Source organism: Neovison vison, chromosome 5, assembly GCF_020171115.1.
Source record: "Neovison vison isolate M4711 chromosome 5, ASM_NN_V1, whole genome shotgun sequence".
NCBI lineage: Eukaryota > Metazoa > Chordata > Mammalia > Carnivora > Mustelidae > Neogale > Neogale vison.
Window position 1 is genome coordinate 159,955 of NC_058095.1, and position 20,024 is coordinate 179,978.

At 63.5% G+C, this 20,024-nt stretch overlaps 1 protein-coding gene across 1 annotated transcript; it reads right to left on the reverse strand.

Moving 5' to 3' along the window:
- Nucleotides 1-5,315: 5,315 nt before the first annotated feature.
- METRNL (meteorin like, glial cell differentiation regulator) lies at nucleotides 5,316-19,124 on the reverse strand. Its single transcript, XM_044247136.1, has 4 exons — nucleotides 18,952-19,124; nucleotides 12,666-13,051; nucleotides 6,893-6,952; nucleotides 5,316-6,081 (listed from the first exon to the last, which is right to left on the reverse strand). Exons 1-4 carry the CDS (start codon nucleotides 19,122-19,124, stop codon nucleotides 5,765-5,767), a joined length of 936 nt encoding a protein of 311 aa, XP_044103071.1. The 3' UTR covers nucleotides 5,316-5,764.
- Nucleotides 19,125-20,024: the final 900 nt, after the last annotated feature.

Below are 20,024 nucleotides of genomic sequence, written 5' to 3' on the forward strand. Positions count from 1 at the left end.
GGAGTAAAGGCCTTCTTCACAGCATGAGGAGACCCTCCCTTGAGGACAACCAGAAAGTTGCTGTTGTGTGGACGGCCAGGAGCCTGGGCATTTCGAAGCCTGGCCTGACGTCCCTGGGGCTGCAGGCCTCTGGCCTCAGACGCGAATCCCAGCAGTAATCAGGTGGATCTCGGCAACTCGTGCTCTGGAGTGGAAACCTGGGCTTCTGGGCCCAGGCCACGTGCTCACCTGGTGAGCCCTGGCGCCCCGACCCGTGGGCAGACCCGCAGCGCCCAGGCCCTGGGGTGTATGAAGGACAGGACTCGGGAGGAAGCTGCTCAGCGGCGCTCCGGGGAGGGCGCAGGGCTCCCACGTGCAGCACGCAGACCACAGTCCCCAGCACCCATCTCCACACGCAGCCCTTTATCCACGAAGGGGTCGTCTGCTCAGGTGGACCGTGGCCCCGACTGGGGCCCTGAGAAACCAAGACTGTGGCACTGACACGTCCACCTCGTCCTCAAAATACTGAGGGCCATAGAGGCCACTGGGGATGGACCCACTTGGGAACCCTCGCCCAGCCCCCTGGGCCCTGAGCACAGCAGACAGGAGAGACAGGTGGTAGGGACGAAGGACTGAGGGCCGACCCGAGGGGCCCCATCCTGAAAGGGTCTCATCAGCACTGGGTGCACGTTGGGGAGGGGGACGCAGGGTGTCCTGGGCAGAGCAGCCCAGCGGCCCTTCTGAGGAAAGCTCTCTGGAAGGGGAGTGGACTCTGAGCCCCAGGGTCCTCACTGTGGGTGGGGCGAGCTCTGCAGGAACAAAGCCAGCTAGGACCAAGCACGTCCCCCACTTAGGGATGGGTCCCTAACAGGCCAGCAAGGACCCAGGGAGCCCAGGCCTGGCCCCTCAGGGCTGTGGCCGCACCTGCCCCTGTGTGGCTGCTCTGGCCCAGGCGTCCCCCTCCACTGGACGCCTCCTGGCGCGTCTGTGTCAGGTGCCAACAAACAGAGCCCCGGCAGCCTGGGCATGGCTGAATGCAAGGCAGAGTGGGCACCCAAGGGTGACAGGCAAGGTCCTGCTGTCCAGCCACAGGGGAAGGGGATCTGCAGATCTGGGCTCTGTCTTGCAGACCAGAGAGTAACAGGCAGGCCCGGGAACCTCTTGGCACAGTCAGGAACCACGAAGGGCGGCCAGGAAGGGGGAGGCCACAGGTGGGCCGGGGCGGGGCTACTGACCCGTGAGTGCCTGAGGACTCCGACCACACATCCAGAAGGAGAAGGTGACTTCAGGCCGGTGAGCCCTGGTGGGGACGGGCCCAGCCCTGGGCACAGTAGGCACCGCTCCTGGGGGGAGGGAGGGTCAGCAGCTGAGCAAAGAGGAAGAAGGACCTGAGACGCAGGGAGGGGCACGGAGAGATGGAGACAGAGGGAGACGGGGAGACGGGGGTGGGGGGAAGGGCCCCTTACTCCCCACCCACGTGCGGTCACAGTCCCGACTCTGAGATCTTGATGGAAGTGAGGAGCCTGCGTCCTAAGAAAGCAAGCACAGCCCCTCACGTGCGACTGTGGGGTCACAAGCTCCCAGGACCTATGGGGACCGCAGGCAAGAAGGGACATAGCTGTGTTTCCCCCAACTACTGTAACAAACCACAAACTCATCATGGCTTGAAACAGCCCAAGTTTATTATCACACGGCTCTGTAGGCTCTGGTCCCACAAGACCACACAGGCCTGAGGTCTGGCCGTGGGCAGGCGTGGGTTGGCTCTGGAGGCTCCAGGCGAACGCGGGTCCCCGCAGCCGGCAGCTTCCAACCAGGTCCTTCTCAAGCGCGTCTCCTGGTTCTCTCTCTTCCACGTCCCTCTCCCACTTGGGAGGACCCCCGATGGCACTAGGGCCGGCAGATGATCCAGAAGGATGTCCCCATCTTACCTGCGTCTTTAACTCCACGACTTCAGTTCCACTTTGCCGCATGAAGGAGCCTCTCCGTTGGCTGCAGGGGTGAGGACGAGGACCTCTTTGGAGGCCAGTGTTCTGCTGACCACCGCGGGTAAAGACGTAATCAGATGACAGAAAAGACAGCAGCACATACGTGGAAATAGGGCCATTCCAGCAAGGAATCGAAGGAATATAAATCACCAACCCAAGACCCCGTTCTTCAGTCCCGTGGGCCAAACGACAGCAGAAAACAAGAGAGATTTGCTGGAAACTTTGTGACCATGTCACATGGTGCTGTCTCTTCCCCTGGCCCCCAGCCCCTCCCACCCTGGGGCCACTGCAGGCTCCTCTGCCCGTCCCCCTCAGACCCCTGCCTTCCCGAGGCCGTGCAGCAGCAATGACCAGAGCTGCGCCACCCAGCCAGCTCTCCACTCCTGGGCCCTGGCAGCCACTCTTACCAGTGTGACTCACAGCCGCCCACTCGGAGGGCAGGGTCCCTGTGCGGGGGCTGGACGTGCAGCCTCAGGGAGCAGCTGACTCAAGTCTCCAGCCTCACCCAGAGCTGACAGGGTGCGTCAAGCCGGCCACCTGGTGTGGGTGGTCTGCTGGGGACCCTTACGGGGATGTCCAGCATCCACCAGAGGCCAGGGCAGGGGCACCTGCACGTGGCACTCGGGAGCTTCCCCGGGTCTCACTGGGCTGCCTGGGCAGGTGTGAGCTATGGCTAGACCTGAACTGAGCACGTGACCCCCACAGCTGTAGTCCTCCCCAGCCCAGCTCCTCCAGACAGGTACCCAGATGCCCAAAACGAGGCCCAGGACCTGACACCCCCCCACAACCCCGCGGCTGGAGGCCACAGGGTCAGCTGACTTCCCAAGCAGCCAAGATGGGGACAGGGGTGGATCGAGCATTGGAGAGCTGGGGCCGGAGAGCCCTTGTGGGGCCCCAACCAGCAGGAGGAGCGGTCTGAGGCCACCCCTGTGTGTCCCATCTGGGGTGGCAGAGGAGGGAAGGAGAAACACTCGGGCACAGTGGGCAGTCTGTAAACACAAGAGCCTGCTGCCCGCAGATACCGTGGTCCACAGAGCAGCTCAGAAAGCATCTGTTTTTCTTGATCTCGGTGTCGTTAGACAGGCCCAGACCTGGGCTCCTGCCACTAGCATGTTCGAGAAAAGTGCTAAGAAAGGGTGTCCAGTGCCACTGGGGGACGGCCACACGACTGAGGGACACCGGGGCCTGCTAGGAGGAGGAGGCATGCCGGGGCCATGCCGGGGTCCCGGCTGACTTTGGGGGGCAGCAGTGTCCTTGGACACGGGGCTCTCGGGGAAATGTACAAGGAGGAGGTGAAGGTTCCCTCCAAGCCCAGCAGTGGAAGGAAAAAGAAAGGAGCAGGCAGACCCCTTGCTGTGCTGGGAGGCCCGGCTTCTCCTTAGAGCAAGAGCCCGTGACGGCCAGGGAGACGCTGGGGGTGAAGCTTGAGGGGGGAAGGCGGGCCTGGGTCACACCTCTCCTTCGACCTCTGGACAGAGCTGAAGAAAGGTGCCCACGGCTCCGTCCCACACAGTGTCCTGGACCAACCACAGCCAAGACAGAGACACTGGACAGCCAGAAGGACCCTCTGGAGACCCTCCAAGCGCCTCGCCTGGCGCGTCAGGGCTCCACGGCGTGGGACTTCCCCGCGGATGGTCGTGCAGGAGCAGGAATTCCAGTATCCCCGAGCAGGCTCGGGCGGATGGTGGCCTCAGGAGGCTCGGAGTAGCGGGAGGGCAGGGCTCTCAGAAATGGCCAGCCCCTCCGGCCACCAAGCAGCCTTGACTGGGGCTGCTGCACGTGGCATCCAGCTCCCACGCTGTGCAGACCCCACCCTCTCCCCCCACACCAGTGCCACCCTGGGAACAGAGGCACACCCCAGGGAGGACACTTCCCCACCGCTGGCCCCGCTCTCCCTCCAGACCCCCATCAGGAAGACTTCTGCCCAGGCCAGCTCTCACCGGCCACCACGGTCTCCGTGAAGAGCTCAAGGCTCGCGGCAGGGGGCTGCTGTCCGCCCCGGACGCCAGCCGTGGGGTCAGGGCCCCGGGTCCTCCCAGGGTCCCGGAACTGACAGAAGGAAGAGTGCCAGCCCTGAAACCGAAACCCAAGCCCGACGTCCTCGTCCCGCAGCACCTGCACGCCCCGCCGCACCCTCCCGGGCCAGAGTCAACACCCAGAAAACCCCACAGCGTGAACCCGGCCGCAGTTCGCTGCGGCCCTGGCGCACCTGCTCCCGGCATAAACACGGCAATTACCAGCTGCGGTAGGACCTGTTCCCATCGCCACCCCCGCTGCTTCAGGTGGCCGCCCTGCTTCCTGCTGTGCAGGTGTGGCGCACCTGCTTCTTGTTGTGACCTGCAGGGGCCCACAGACCTGAGCCAGCTCGTGCCTGAGCCAGGCCACACTGACGCAGGCCGCACCTACCTGACGCAGGCCACACCTGAGCGAGCACAGGGCACCTACCTGTGGCCGCACGGCGTGCCGGAGTCCTGGGTGTGGCTGGTGAGCTCCCGGCCGTGCCGTGTCCTCTCCCGGAGCTGCCTGGGTTAGTCGCCTGATCCACGGATGTGGATGCGGGCTGAGGTCTGATTACCTGATACCCCAGTGACCCCTGGAGGGTGAGTAGTGTCCTCCTAAATTCCCACCCTAGAACCTGTGACTGAACTTATTTGGAAATAGGGTCTTTGCAGGTGTCATCACTTAAGAGGAGGCCACACTGGTCCCTGTGAGAGGAGGGACCCAAACACGGACACAGACGGCAGGAGGAGGCAGAGCCCGAAACTCGCTTCCGCAGGCGAGGACTGTCGGCAGCCACCGGAAACCTCCTCCTCCCCTAGAGCCTTCAGAGGGAGCCTGGGCCTGCCCGCACCTTGCTTTTGTACTCTGGCCTCCGGAACGAGTCTGGCTGCCCAAGCCTCAGTCTGTGGGCGTCCGTTACAGCGGCGGCTGGGGACCTGCTCATCCGCCAGCGTGCGGAGGTCGCCCGGTGCCGACCAGCTCCCCACTGCCCAGACTGGCCGTGGCCCGGGGCGTTTGGGGGAAGCCGCAGCCAAAGGGCAGCATCTGGCTACCGGGAACGGGAAGGCCGATGCTAAGGCGGACAGAGGTGGAAGGAAGAACTGAGGCGCGGCGGTGTTTTCTGAAGCACAAGAGTAACAGCCTCAGAGTCGGGCCCGGAATGAAGGGCCGGGAGCAACAGGGCCGCTGGGTCTCCCTCAGGTGTGCTGCCTCCGGGACAGGCCCCGACCCCACAGCAGACCCCACAACAGGGCTGCGGGGCTCCCTCGGGTGAGCTGCCCCCAAGAGAGGCCCTGACCCCCGTCTGGGGCCATGCACACCCGCCCCGGGCTGCGGACCACGCACCACGGCGCCATCAGATGCTGGCCTTTATTCTCTGGAATGGAAACAGCCTGCAGCCCCAAAGGGACCACGGCCAGTAAAGCACATTCTTTGAAAAGCAAAAACAAAACAAGAAATATGTATTTGGCCCCGTCAGTTTCCGTCACAAGAAACAACTCTGATCTGTGCGCAGGCGGCGTGCAAAGCCGGGCGCTGGGCGTCCTCCGTGGGCTCCCGGCACGCCAGCCGAGCGCAAGGGCGTCAGGTGCTTTGAAAAACGGTATCAAATGGCACACAAGGCATTTTAAGACTCTGGAGTTTGTTTCCTATGGACTTTTCTTTTTTTAAAAAAAATATAATAACTTAGTTTGCATTTTACAACATTTCCCATCAGTCAGGGAGCCCTCGGCTGGGACCTCGTGGCGTGTGCCCCGCGGCCTGAGCCCCAGGAGCCCCGATCCGAGCACCCCGTGCCCCCGTCACTCCGTGCCCATCTCGCAGGGGTTCAGGCCCCTCTCCTCAGCGTCCCGGTACAGCCTCTGGAAGTCCCTGAAGCGCGGGGCACAGCCAAGCCGGGCCTCCCCGAAGCGCATGTGGCCGGTGAAGAGGAAGTCCCCGCGTCCGGGCCGCACGCCGCACTCCAGCAGCGTGAGCACGCGGCCCCGCCAGCCGCCACCCTCCGGAGCCGGCCAGAAAACCTTGCTCTTCTGCCGGTAGAGCCGGCTCACGTGCAGGTGGATGGTGGACTCCTGCTGCTCTGGGGCGTGAGTGACGTTCCGGATAGAGCCTCGGACGACTGCGGACACAAGGACACGGGGGTCAGGGGGTCACCGGGGCATCTGCGCCAGGGCCGACCCCGGGTCCCGCGCTCCGGAAACCCCATTAAAAAGAACAATTCACAGGCATGAGGCCCGGAGGGGCTGTCCCTGACCCTGTCGCGGGTAAAGATCGTTGTCCCCAGCCATGTAAGGGGGAGAAACAGGAGCTAGAAACCACCGGTGCATCACCCTTTCAAGTTGGAACAGGACAGGTGACCCCAGTTAGCACACGGGACCTGCAGCGGCTCTGAATCCCACTGGGGCAGCGCGGCGGAGCTCACAGGGGAGGAGGTGATGGGCAGGGGCTGCAGAGCCGGCCCTCACCCAGGACCCTGCCCAGCCCCCAACCCTGGCTATGCAGGACCTTGGGGCTGGGAGTGCTCGGAGCCAGGCCCTGCCCGGCTGGCTTCCTGTCCGGCCCCAGCACCGCATGCAGCGGACGGCTTCCACCCTCTGCCTGAGAGCACTGGGCCACCGTCGCAAGCAGGCAGTGGAGTCCCTGACCTCAGCCCCTGCCCCCTGCCCCCGCCAGGATCCTGGGACCCCCAGGGCCAGGAACTCCTGCTACAGAATCAGCAGGGGACCCAGAGGAGAACAGGGCTCCGAGGTGAGGCTAGCATCCGTGTTTGGAGGAAAATGCTCGGGGACCCCCTGACCCTCTCCTGGCCTTACGGACAGGCCCCTCCCCTGGGGTACAGAGAGTCACTCTCCTGCCCAGGAAGAGAGCCCTGGAAGGTCCTCCAGGCTCAGGGGGGCTCCCTCCACGTGGTGGGGAGCGAGGACACTTACCGAAGTCGCTGGTGCAGACGGCCAACAGTACCTCAGCATCCCCGCAGGGGCGGCACGGGGCTGCGGGCAGAGAACAGGGTCAGGAGTGGGTCTGCGGGACAAAAGCCTCCGTACGTGCTCGCCAGGTCCTGTAAGAGCTCTGAGCTCAGGGCAGGACAGAGAACCCGAACCTCGGCCACGCAGTTGGGGGCCGACCGACCCAGCAGCACCTCCAGCTCCAGATGTGGCTGTGAAGGGCACGTACCCTGTGGGCGGCTGGCCTCGGTGCGGTCCCCACGTGGCCTGCCCCTGCCCCACGGGAAACCAACCTGAGCTGGTCTGAAGCTGCAGCCCTACACCAGCCCAGCGGAAGTCGCCTTCACTCCAGCCTCCCCACCACACCCCAGAATGCTGTGACCGGCCACTCGCACGTCACCTGCTCCCCAGGCCCCCGTCTGCTGCCAGGACGGGCGGCTCCGGGCACTGCCTAGGAGGACCACTGTGGCCGCGGAAGGTTCTGTGAGCATGGGGGGACGCTGCCACCTGCACGTGCTGTGGGATTCTCGGCCGGCGAGCCTCCACCTCCGCACAGCCCTCCCCCAGAGACCTCCGGACCCTCCAACCACGCCCCTGCCTGCAAACGCCATCCAGGGCAGACCCACCTCATAGGAGCCCCAAACCCGGCAGCCCAGCTGCGTCCTCCAGCCAAGCCAGGCCTCGCCCTGTGAACTTCGGTCCCAGCCTGGCCCACACCCCAGCCTCACCCTCACTTCCTCCAGACAGACTGTGGGGGGGCGGCACCTCCCGTGCTGGCCACCCTCCCCGATACCACGGCCCACTCCTAACCCAGCACCGGACTTGGGAGGGCACACACTCGGGCTCTCACCGCACCTTTCAAGGCCTCCAATTCTGACGCGGAGTCCCTTGGGTTTGGCACAAAGTCTCCCGCTTGGGGAAAGGTCAGCATGAGGTCTTGTTGGAACAAGACCCCAGAACACCCGTGGCGTTGGCCCTTGCTGGACCTGGCCAAAGCTGACCCTGTCCACACACTGACCAGTCACCCTCCCAAACCCGGACCTGGATGAGCAGCAAGGGGCAGGGCCAGGCACCGAGGAGCCGGAGCTCAGAGAGGCCCTCCGGGGCCCAGGGCATGAGCCAGCAGGTTCTGTGCCCCTCAGGGCAGCACAGTGTCTCTGTAAGTCTCTGAGCACTGGCCCTCGCCATCCTGCTCTGCGTGGGGATGGATGTCCGTGCCCCAAGGGTGAGAGACCCAGCCCTGGGCACCCCTGCAGGTGGGAAAAGGCAGGTCAGCAGTCCATCCCGAGGCGGCCACAGCCCGCCTGTGGGGACCCCTCCCGGAGCAGTCACCCGGAAGGGAGGGGCCCCAGTAGGGCCCCGAGTCCGGCACACAGTACGGCAAGCGAGGCTGGGCACGAGGCACGGGTCCACACAAGCTCTCCTGAGACACATCTCAGACGGGCCACAGGGGCAGCCGTGGGCAGTGAGAGGCCCAGGCCACAGCCTGGGTTCAGATCCCTGGCCTGGCTGTGCACAAGTCACCAGGTCTCTGGGACCCCGCAAACGGCCAAGGAGCCCATCCTGTGCGCCCGCCCTGCTCATGCCCCGGGCACCGCAGATACGCTGATGCCCAGCCAAGGGGAGGGCAGCCGGCCGGCTGCAGGACTCCCCCCGGAAGCCTCGGTCAGCCAGTGCCACCCCAGCTGAGCTAGCAGAGTCCCCTGCAGACCCGCCTCGTAATTCGTGTTTTACGAAGCGTAGGTCACCGTCTTGGAAAATCCAGTCTGCGGACGCCAAGAGAAGCAATCTGGAAACAATTATGCATCGGAGCCGTGCGCCTAAAGGCTCTGGAAGGCGCTGGTTTCGGACACATCGAACCTCGTTTCTCGCAGGGGCACATGGGGCGGAGGGGGCAGCCCAGCTGGGCTTACAGTTCTGGGAGAGGGGGTGGCTGAGGATGGACATCTCAGGGAGATTACCCCGGAACGCACACAAAATGAACTGAAGACGGGAAACACAGGGTCGGGGAGACAGGCGGGGGCTACCACAGGGACCTAGGTGGGGGGGGGGGTCAGGGTATAGGCAGGGAGGACGGTGGGGGGCCCTCGCCAAGGACAGGGTCACAGATGGCCACCTACTGTTCTGGCAGGTGGGACTGCCCAGGGACACATGCAATTCCCAAAGCGAAAACTGTGCCCAGGACACCCACCTGGGCCATTGCGCAGCCCATGACAGGTGGAAGGGGACACAGCGGGAACTGGGCCAGCGTGAGCTGAGGCCCAGGTAAGACTCTGGGGCCTCCTTGGACTGTCACGGCAGCCTGTCACTGGTATCCCCCGAGATGGCCCCAGGGGCCCTGGCCCGGGCTGGTCAGCTGCCCCCAGCCCCGTGTCCTGTGCCCTGGGAACTCCAACCCCACCAGCTTCTCCTCCTGGCCTGTTCCCGTCCCTCCCTCTTCCTGGCGAGGACACAGGTGGAGGCCAGAGATGGGCAAAATGAGAAATAATTATCCAGTAATTACAGTGGCCAGAGAAGCCAGGCAGGAAACAAAGTGACCCATAGGAAAAGGTCCAGTTCTCTCTCCTTTTCTGTCCCCAGGACGTAGTGAGGGTTCTTGCACTTTTTCTGAACTTTGCTACTCATTCCCCACAGCCCATTCCAGCCCATCAGGGCCACCACCAAACTCGGAGCCGGGAAGGCCCCCCAGTGGAGGGCGCATCCCTCCCCTCACCCCTAACTCATCCAATAGAGCAGGTTTCGACAGGGGAGGGTGATGAGGCCATCAGAACTGGGGACCCAGGCTGCCCGCACATCACAAGGCTCCCCAGTTTCCATGGGCGTAACTGCTGTGCGGTCACAGCCGGCACCCGCCCCTCTGGCTGTGGGGCTAAAACGCCACTGCCTTACCGCCTCATCTGCTCAAGGAGACCTGCTCTGGGCGGGCGTCACACGGACCCCAGAGCTCAACCCCGACGATGGACGCGGCCAAGCCGGCAAGCCCCTGCTCTTCAGCTGCCTGAGAAATGGTGCGACAGCCTGGAACCAGAAGTCCTTCTGGGCTGCCCCAGGCAAACCAAGAAGAAGGAGGTCTGTCTCTGCCCCCTAGACCCAGACACAGTCCTCAGCCATCCTGCCTGACCCTACTGGACAGTGGGGGCTCCTGGCGGTGCCCGTTTTCCCAAGGAGGCTGGGACTCTGGGGAGGACGGCCCCCAGGCTGCCCGGCTGGCTCCCCTGTAAGACCTCAGCACATGTCCCGGGTATGGCCCCAGAGCTTCATCCCTTAGTGCCCTGGGTCAGGCCACATGCCCACCTTTCGTTCCTGCCAGATCTCTTCAGCACCATGCAGAGCAGCATGACGCGGGTGCCCTGGTGAGGCCCCCAGAGAAGGAGGAGGGCCTAGGGCAGGGTGGGGGGAAGCGAGTCCCACCCTGCCTGCAGTGTGGCGCCTGGTCCCAAGTCCCCCAGCCCGCAGGCAGGCGTCACCTCCCGCCGCCCACCCCTTGCCCTGTGCCTGGAGGTCTGCCTCTGCATTCTGGCCTCTTCTTGGCTCCCAGAGCTGCTCGGTTCATCCCCGGAAGCTGACTTTCAGCTCCAGTGCCCACTAGGTGACCACAATCACTACAAACACTCCCAAGCAGAAACGTCCAGGGCCGGGAGCCTCTCTCTTTTCTCGAGTCAGCACAAACCAGACGCTGTGACTCATCCGGGAGGGAGAGGGCGGGGGGCCCCCCCAGGCGCCTGGCCCGAGGGCTCGCGCACACCTGCACGCCACAGGTGCCCACCCACCTCCCTAAAGTCTCCCGCAGCTGCAACCAGGGTCAGCGCCGCAGCCAGCCCAGAGGCTCACGGCCATCAGAGAGCCCGCCGGGCCTGGCGGACGTCACCATGGCCAGATGGCTGACATTCCACATTACGTACCCATTCCTCCAGCATTAAGGGCTTAGGGGCCCATCCCCTGATGAAAGGCAAGCACCCCAGGGAGCAGGGACACACCAGCATCCGCAGACCCTGCTGCCCCCCGTCTCCGCATGGTGCTAACAAGTTCCTAACACACCCTCCTCTCAGCCAGCGATCACTAGTCAGAAACCTCGAACTCGGTGACTGGATTTTTTCACATTTTGTTTTTATTGTGAGGCTATTCTAGGTCCCCCATGGTGAGGCTGGGTCCCACCCACTCTAGAGCTGGTGATCAACAGAAAGACTGTTGCGGTTAAAATTTCATCCAGGTCCTGGGGCGCCTGGTGGCTCAGTGGGTTAAGCCGCTGCCTTCGGCTCGGGTCATGATCTCGGGGTCCCGGGATCGAGCCCCGCATCGGGCTCTCTGCTCAGCAGGGAGCCTGCTTCCTCCTCTCTCTCTCTCTGCCTCTCTGCCTACTTGTGATCTCTCTCTGTCAAATAAATAAATGAAACCTTTAAAAAAAAAATTTCATTCAGGTCCTGAGACTTACGGTAGCTTTTACCGTCACCTTCCTGAGTTTGAGCCCTAGTTGAGCATCTGGGGGGTACAGCAGGGGCCTACCTGGGCAGTCAGGCACTGGGTGGGGGGGTTCCTACCTGGAAGTCCCACACTGATGTTCTCTAAGAGACTAGTTTACTTTGAGAGAGACTGAAGTTTTGGGAAGATCTGAGCCAAGAGAGCCGAACAATAAAATGTGGACATCTGTTAGCACATCTGTTTCTCCCCATCGTCAAATCTTTTATTTATCTCCACTAAAATGTGGAGCTTATACTCTTCCTGGGGCTGGCCTACCCCCCAAACCAGGTGTTTCTGCCTGAGCACTGCTGACAGTTGCTGGAACTGCCCCGTGCACTGTGGGGTACTAGCGTCACCCCTGCCTGACCATCACCTGGGCCAGATGGTTTCCTGGGGACGCCCTCCGTGGAACCTGCTCACACCTTCCCACTGCCGAGAGGCACCTTGCTGCTGACAAGGATGGTGTCCCCACACGCGAGGGGCCCGTGAGATCACCTGTGCCTTGAAGCAAGGGCGAGACGTTTGGCCTGGGCTCCTCTAAAAGACAAGGACTCGTGCACCGAGGCAGTCAGGCAGCTGGGCGAGGTGGGGCATGAGGGGTGAGACCTAGGCCATGCGAGAGCTCCTGGGGCCACTCCCCTTTCTTTGGTCTCTGCCTCTGGGACTTTTCAGAGACCAACACTACCCTCCACACAGGGCCCTGCAAAGCTGGCTGCCTGCCCCAAAGGGGAAAACGAAGGACAATCTAAAACCCACTCAGTATCTCCGTGCACACCCCTGCCCCGGGGCTGCTGAGAGCCTCCATCCAGAGCTACGCCTGGGGAGCTTCCCAAGACCCCCAGGGGCATCCCTGCCCTGCCTGGTTCCTCTGCCCACAGCCACTCTCCTGGCACGCTGCCCGTGTCGCCGCTCCACATGGGATAACCCACAAAACGCCCCCAGAGCCGGGGACCAGCACCCCCAGTTCAGGCCCTGCATTATCCTGGAGCGCGAACCAGGCTTGGCGCCCACCCAGAACTCGCCAAGTCGGGGGCCTGACATCAGAAACACGCAGCTAGTCCATACGCCAGGAGAGACGCCAGGGCACCCTTGCCCGTTACAGCCCCCACGGCACAGAAGCCGAGCACGGCAGGGAGCCGGGACCGTGGTCTTACCCACCCGCGGCCGCGGCTCAGACGCGGTCCCTGAGAGCCAAGGGGGCACCGTGCGCCCAACACCCCTCCACCCCGCGGGCCGTCGGCGGGCGCCCCGAGGCTGTCCCGGAGCCCCTCCCACCCCACCGCCAGGGCACGCCACCCACCTGACAGAGCCTGCAGGTCCGAGCCTGCGGGCCGGCCGGTCAGCTCGTACTGGAAGCCCGTGGTCCTCCTGCTGATGTCCTGCTGGGGCGCGGCCTCCACGAAGAGCCCACCGTGCTCGAAGCCAAAGCAGCTCACCCGGCCAGGCCCGCGGTCCCCGTCCCGGACCAGCAGCTTCAGTTCTCCAGTTTTCTCCAAATAAATGTTGGCCCCCGAGGAGCCTTTGAGGGGCTTGATGCACAGAGTCTGGAGGCGCGGGGGCGGGAAGGTGTTGGGCCGCACGTTGACGATGAGGGCCCCGGTCGGGTACACCCACTCCACGGAGCCGGCCGCGCAGCGCAGGTACACCTGCTCCACCTCCTTCCTGTGGGCCTCGTGCGTCAGCCCGCTGGGGGGGGGGGGCACGCGTCAGCACATGTGGCCTCGCCGGCCCAGGTGCCCCAGCAGCCCCCACCCTCGTGCGGGCGGCCGCCCCCTGTGCCCGGCCCCTCCGGTCTGGGGAGGGGTCGCGCACGGCCCCGCGGCCAGGCCCCTCCGGCAGGCCCACCCCAGAAGTCGCTGCAAGACGGGCCGCGGCGGCGGAGGCCCCGGGGGTCTCACACCTCGGCACCTGGGTGTGCCAGCCGTCAGCGGGGCACCGGGAGCCTGTGTCCTTGAGGTTCCCTGCACGGTGGAGGCAAGGACCACGGAGGCAGAACTTCTGGGACATGACAAGGACACAGGACCCAACCACCAACCCAAGTTCCCGATGACCTATGGAGGGCCGGGAAGGACGGCAGATTCCCTCCGAGTGTGAGAACAAGGGGCCCGTCTGCTCGCCCCAGTGAGGGAGGTAAGCCCTGGGGGCTGGAGGCTGTTGGTGAGTTTCCTCTCCAGCACCTTCAGACAGGCCTGATGTGTGTTCCCTAGAGAGACGGCTCGATGGCACTTTCATCTGCAAACCTTGGGGCCCCCGGGGGGGGGCGCCCTCGGGTACTGAGTCGGCCCTTGGCTCAGGTCATGATCTCGGGCTCCTGGGATGGAGCCACTGCCCATTCCCCTGCTCTTAGATTTTCTTTATTTGAGAAAGAGAGTGAGCAAGTGAGAGAGAGAGCACAAGCGGGGGTGCCGCAGAGGGAGAAGCAGACTCCCGGCAGAGCAGGGAGCCTGACGCAGGACTCTGGGACCACGAACTGCGCTGAAGGCAGACGCGTCACCGGCTGAGCCCCCCAGGTGACCCCAAACAAATAAAATTTAAAAATAAACCCTGAAGGGGTGCCTCAGTGGCTCAGTGGGTTAAGGCCTCCGCCTTCGGCTCAGGTCATGATCTCGGGGTCCTGGGATCGAGCCCCACATCGGGCTCCCTGCTCGGCGGGGAGTCTGCTGCCCTCTCTCTCTCCGCCTGCCTCTCTGCCTGCTTGTGATCTCTGTCAAATAAATAAATAAAATCTTTTTTAAAAAATTAAATTAACTTTAAAAAAATAAGCCCTGAAGATCCCGCACTGCCAACTGTATTTTTTTTTAAAGATATTTATTTATTTAGAGAGCGAGAAAGCACACGAGAGGGGAGGTCAGAGGGGGAAGCAGACGCCCCGTGGAGCTGGGAGCCCGATGCGGGACTCGATCCCAGGACTCTGGGACCATGACCTGAGCCGAAGGCAGTCGCTTAACCAACTGAGCCACTCAGGCGCCCTGCCAACTGTATTTTTTAAAAACAAACTCGTGTCTATCAAATAAATAAATAAAATCTTAAAAAAATAAAAATAAAAAAAATAAAAACAAACTCGAACAGCATGAAAGCCAGAAACAAAGGTAAGGTGAGGGTCCACCCCAGCGGACGGACACCACGGGGACTGCGTGCAGAAGCCACAGGGAGAGAGACACAAACAGTCCGTGGACGTTGGTCTTCCCAAGGAGAAGCTCTGAGTGCCACATTCACCTCACTCCCAATAAACATTAAATAGGAAAATACGAAGTGTGCTACACTCTTGGTGAAACAGGTCTGGAGTAAAGTCATTACCTTATGTTTTCAAGAAATTGAAACCCCCCAAAATGTTAAAGCTTCCTCTACTCCAAATTTTAACGCGAATGTCAGCTTGTGCGGATGGTTACGTCAGAGCCGCCAAGCAGCCCCGGAACTCAACCAGTGACTTCAACCAAGTGTTTTATTACACGAAATTTGGTTCTGATCAGATCTCAGACAGGTTCACCCACATTCTTAGGATTTTTGTGTATCATAAACAATGCTATATTCAGTGCTCTGGCCTGAGTGAGTTACCAGAAACCATTTCTACAGAGGAGAAAACACGTAACATATGGTTTGCATTTACTGTTGGTGACTCACGCCCTGGGCTCCAAAAAACCTCACTTTTCATACAACGGCCAGCTGCACGCTGGGGCTGCACAGTCATCCTGCAGACCACATCAGAGGGAGGTGTCGAGGAGGTGACCCCCCCCCCTCCTAACCCCACTCCCTGCCCCCACAAGGCCCTGGGTCACTAGCAGCCGGCTCAGCCTCAGACGCCTACCAGGGCCGCACAGAACAGACTTACAAATCATAGTCAAATAAAACTCACATAAGCTCATCTGACACATATGTGCGGACGAGCAGAATTCTAGTGCTGTGTGAAAATTAGACTAAATGGTGAGTGGCTGACACAGATGACTACAACTAGCTCTGCTCTTACGCAGCCAAAACAAACCTTATCATAGTGTGCCTCTCCGGTCTCCAGCCTCAAGAGGCAGCTGGACACTTGCCCCATGCCCAGACACTAATCCTCAAAGCTCTCTCCCATAAAAACCAACCTGTCCAAGTCTTCACTTCCCTCTCTGTCGGGGGAGGGGGCCCTGGGGCTCAAGGGAAAGGAAAGCCCATACCAGAGGCTTTGGATCCCTCTCACCGAGTCACTTAATCCAAACAGTGGAGGGGGATACCCGGAGGTCCACCCCCCACCCACATCTTGGGCAGGGGCAGAGGGAACACTTGTGGGGACAGGTGACCAACCATGGCTCCCCAAGGAGAGGCGGACCTGAGTCTGGGGGCTGGGCTGCCATCCCCAGCCTGCACCTATCAGCCTGGACATCTTGTGTGTGCACATGGCCCCATTTATTCCTAAGTCCCTCTACTAAAAGAGGGCCAGGAAGAGCAAGCAGGGGGACAGAGAAGAAATAGAGCACCCGTTACTTCACCCTTCACCTAATGTCTTCACTGGCCCCAGGGAAGGGTCTACACCCGCCCCAGAGTCCGCGGCCAGCATGGGGCTCTGCTCTGCCTCTCCCCTCATGCTCTCCTGAACCACGGACACGACCGAGAGTCCGACCAGGCACTCGACATGGGTGTTCACCCAAAGGCGAGCAGCGTGTGCGATGCAAGACATCGACCCCGTCCAGCAGACCCACCAGTCTCTCGGCCTGGGACCCCAACGGGTCTTTAATGAAGTCAAGGGCTCAGTCAAGGGCTCACTGTCTGGCTCTAGGTCTCCAGCACCACAGCAAAACCTGAAAAAAACGTCTGGTTCTGCAAAATTGCTGGAGGAGCAAAAATGTGCCCTATCTGTGACATCACAGATGCTGGCACCTGTGAGCCTCAGAGCACGCCCATCAGACAAAAATAAAATAACTGGTTTCTGATGGGTTGAAGCTATAAAGTTCGGGGAATGTGGCTCTGGCTGGCCTCAGCGGGGAACGCGGCTCTAGCCATATGTGTGGACGAGCATAACCCTAGGGCTTCAGGGAGCTGAGGACACGGACTGCTTCCAGGATTGCCTAAACTGGGTTCACGCACCGTTCCCAAAAAAAGGAGTCTGCAAGTGTCACTCCCCAGGTGGACACACCTAAGGGGCACCATCATGGAAAGGACAGCAAATTCCAAATTGATCAGACTTTCTGGAGAGGCCAGTGTGGGGGCAGCAGGGCCCACACCCCTCACACCCACAACCCGGACCCCCGAAGGCACCAGGAGTAAGGGGTGGTCTCCTGTTTACAAGTCAGGAGGAATGTTCAGATCGAGGGAGAAACTAGAACTGGAGTTAGCTTTCATTTCCCCACTCAGCAGGAGAATGAGGCCAGGTGTGAGGGACCCACACCCCTGCCGATGGTGGTGGGAAGGTTCGTGGTCCACCTTTACGACCACAGCCTAATAAAGATCAGGGTGCTGTCCTGCCCCTGCTCATGGGACGGGGATTGCACAACCTCCTGCTTCATTGCTTGGAAACACCCAGAAATGCATTTCAGCCTGTCAAATGTGAGTAGCCAGTGTCATAAACAGAAACTCCCTCCCTATCAGGGGATCAGAATCCACCCAGCGTATCGGGACTTGCACCACCCTGTGCCGTCTTTAGAACAGCTCATAAAAAGTCATAAATGTTCTGGGGGTCAGCGGGCAGATCAGCACGCTTGGATTCCCACGGCAAGGATCTATCAGCTGATCGGCAAGGCATACTGATCACTGGGGCAGCAATGATAATGCAAAGGGGGCCTTATGTTCCAGGAGTGTGGCCTGGCCCTGTCTTCTCTCCAGCTCCGACTGTGGCAGCCCCTGCCGGACTCTGCCTCTGGGCTGACTGAGGATAGCCAGAGGGAGTCCAGAACCAGGGGTATGTCAGCAATGATGGAGACAGAAGGACAGCAGGCAAGTGCCCCTGCTTCTCCAGGTAGAGAAGAGGATACAGACACCTGCTGGGTCCCGGAGCTCGATGTCCTCAGAGGACTCATGCCTGGAAGGGGACGCCTGTCCTGGGTATCGGAGGGGTCTATGAGGGAGCGCCGGTCAGAGCTCGAGAGGATGTCAGCCCCTCTGGAAACCCAGGCTCCCACGGTGTGACCGGGTCTGTTTCTGACCTGTGGAAGGAGGACACCCTAGACCTCAGTTTGGGGTGCACTGATTCATCCAGCAGAAGCTGCAAAACAGGGAGTTTAATTACCAGCGTGGGGGAAAGGGCAGCCCTGGAAGAGTGTGTCAGAGTCGGAGGCTCCCAGCCAGCTCAGGGCTGGCGCCAGCATTCTCCAGGCCAACCCTCCCCCAGAGCTCCAAGCTCGTGGCCCTCGGCTCAGCTCCTCCATCCCTGCTCTGGCGTGTGCAGGGAGTTGGTGTGGCGGGGAGGAAGGCCACCACAAGGCCCAGCCTCCGCAGCCCAGGACCCTGGCTCTAGGAGGGGTGGAAAGTGGGGAGCAGGGGACTTGCCAGTGTCCACAGAGACCTGGGTCTGTAAGTGCCCAAGATGACCATCAGCGGCCCTGCTGACGCAGAGCCCAGCACAGTGGCACAACCCCAGCCTTCTCGGAAAAACCGTCTTCACTCTGAGCAACCCCGTGATACCCTCCAGCGTGAGGTGTGAGCCTGCGGGAGGCGTCCCATCAGAGGTCAAGGCCAAGGGGCTCGCGCAGAGGCTCTGCTCCGTGGAACACCCCCACGCGGAGAGCCACCGGCGGCCCCGGCCCGCAGTTTCGGAGAAGGAGACGCGCCTCGCCCTCTGCAAACTCCTTCACCCGCACGAAACTCGGCTTTCCAGCTGCGAGCTGCCTGCCGCGGGGCCCAGGGCGCCCTCGGCGATGGCGGTTTCTCACCCCAGGAGCTGTGCCCCCAGGCGCCCCGCCCGCGCACACTTGTGACTTGCACTCCTTTCTGCTTGTCACACTTCAGTTTAAAAAAAGTCCTCGGCTGCCACGGCGGAGGGGCATGGGCGGGGGTGGGGGGGTCGCCGAGCCCAGCGCGCGCGCTGCCAAGGGCGGCCTGACCTTCACCGGGTCCCGGGCGGGGACGGGGCGGGGGGCGCCCGGCGGGGCCAGCGCTCGGCCCGCGCACAGGTGTCCGCCCGCGGGTCTCCGCACGCACAGGCGGGGTCCCCGCCGCGGTCCGCGCCGGGCCCGGCTCTGTCCGCCCGAGCCCCCCGCTCCCTCCCGCGGACCCGCCGGCCCTTCCCGCTCGGCCCTGAGCGCAGGCCCGGCTCCTCCCGCCCGGGGCGCGCAAGTCCTCGCCGCGGGCAGAGCCGGGAAGGGCCGGAGGACCGACCCCCGCCCGTGCGGGGTCGGCGCGGGGCGAGTGGGCTGCGGGGACGGGACCGACCCCGCGGCGCGGCGGGCGCACCTCCCCCCGGGCGTCCTCCCGGCCGGGGCACCCGGACGCCGCGGGCTCTTTTGTTCTAGACCCGGGGGCGGGGGCGGGGGCGACGGGGACGGGACTCAGCCCGGAGAGCGGGCGCCCGAGTCCCCGCCCGGGCCGCGCCCCCGCACGGTCGGCGGGCCCGGGAGCGGAGCGCACGCGGCGGGCGGGCGGAGGACCCGGGCCGGGGTCAGGGGGCGCGGACTCACCTCCCCTTCCAGCTGCACAGGTCGCTCGAGTACTGCGCGCCCGCGCCGCCCAGCAGTGCGGCCAGCAGCAGCAGCAGCGGCAACGGCGGCGGCGGCGGGCCAGGGCCCGGGGCGGGGGGCCGCGGCCACAGCTGCCCGGCGCGCCCCCGGGCCGCCCGCGCCGCGCCCCGCATGCTCCCGCTCCCGCTCCGGCTCCGGCTCCGCCGCCGACCCCGCGTCCGCGCCCACGGAGCAGACCCTCCGCCCGGCGCGGCCGGGCGGGCGGGCGGGGCTGCAGGTCCCGGCGAGTCACGTCGTGCGACCCCCGCGCCCCCCGCGCGGCCGCCCGCCCATCCCGGCCGCCGCCGGGGCCGCCCGAGCCGCTGCCGCAGCCGCCGTGGAGCGAAGAGCGCCGCGCCCCGCCGCCGCCGCCCGAGCCTCTGAGGCGGGCGAGTCCGCGGTCCGGGTCCCGGCTCAGCTGGGGGGCGGGTCCGCCGGCCGCTCCGCCCCGGGCCCGCCCCGCGCGCCGGAACTCCGCCCCGAGAGCGCGCTCCGCGCCCCGCGCCCTGCGTGCCCGGCCGGGGGTCGGGGGGCGGCTCGGCCGAGAGGGGAAGCGGCTCGGGGGACCCGGAGAAGGGTCCGCGGGACGCCGCGGCCGGAGAAGGGCGGGGCGCCAGCGCGTCCCGGCCGGTGCGATGCGGGACGGGACCCCAAGTGCACGCAGACCCGAGCCGGCGCCCGGCCCGCCGATGCGTCCTCAGCCGCGGGGCTGTGACCCCGTCGCGCGGACTGAGCCGGGAATGGCCGCCGGGCTGTGGTGGCGGCTCCTGGCCTTGCCGCTACTGTGTGACCCGCGTCCCATCCGGGATGTTCCTGGCATCCAAACCCACGCAGAATCGGAGCGTGCTTTGCAGAGGTTCAGACTTGGTCGTGCTCTGCGACCCACGGGGCAGGGGAGACCCAGCTGCGGCTGGTGATGGGGCCAACGCACTGCTGGGCGCGCCGTGGACTCTGGAGTACCCCCTCCACAGAGGGCTCTGGGCCACCCACAGGCGGAGCTCTGCCCGCTGGTCCTCACCAGCCCCACCCCCGAT

What these genes read in the sequence shown, in the direction of transcription:
- METRNL (XM_044247136.1), bottom strand. Translation starts at nt 19,124, where the DNA reads ATGCGGGGCGCGGCGCGGGCGGCCCGGGGGCGCGCCGGGCAGCTGTGG. An exon ending in CTGTGCAGCTGGAAGGGGAG is followed by an intron (nt 13,052 to 18,951) that starts GTGAGTCCGCGC and finishes CCCCCCCCCCAG; the next exon opens with CGGGCTGACGCACGAGGCCC. An exon ending in CGTCTGCACCAGCGACTTCG is followed by an intron (nt 6,082 to 6,892) that starts GTAAGTGTCCTC and finishes TTGTGTCCGCAG; the next exon opens with TCGTCCGAGGCTCTATCCGG.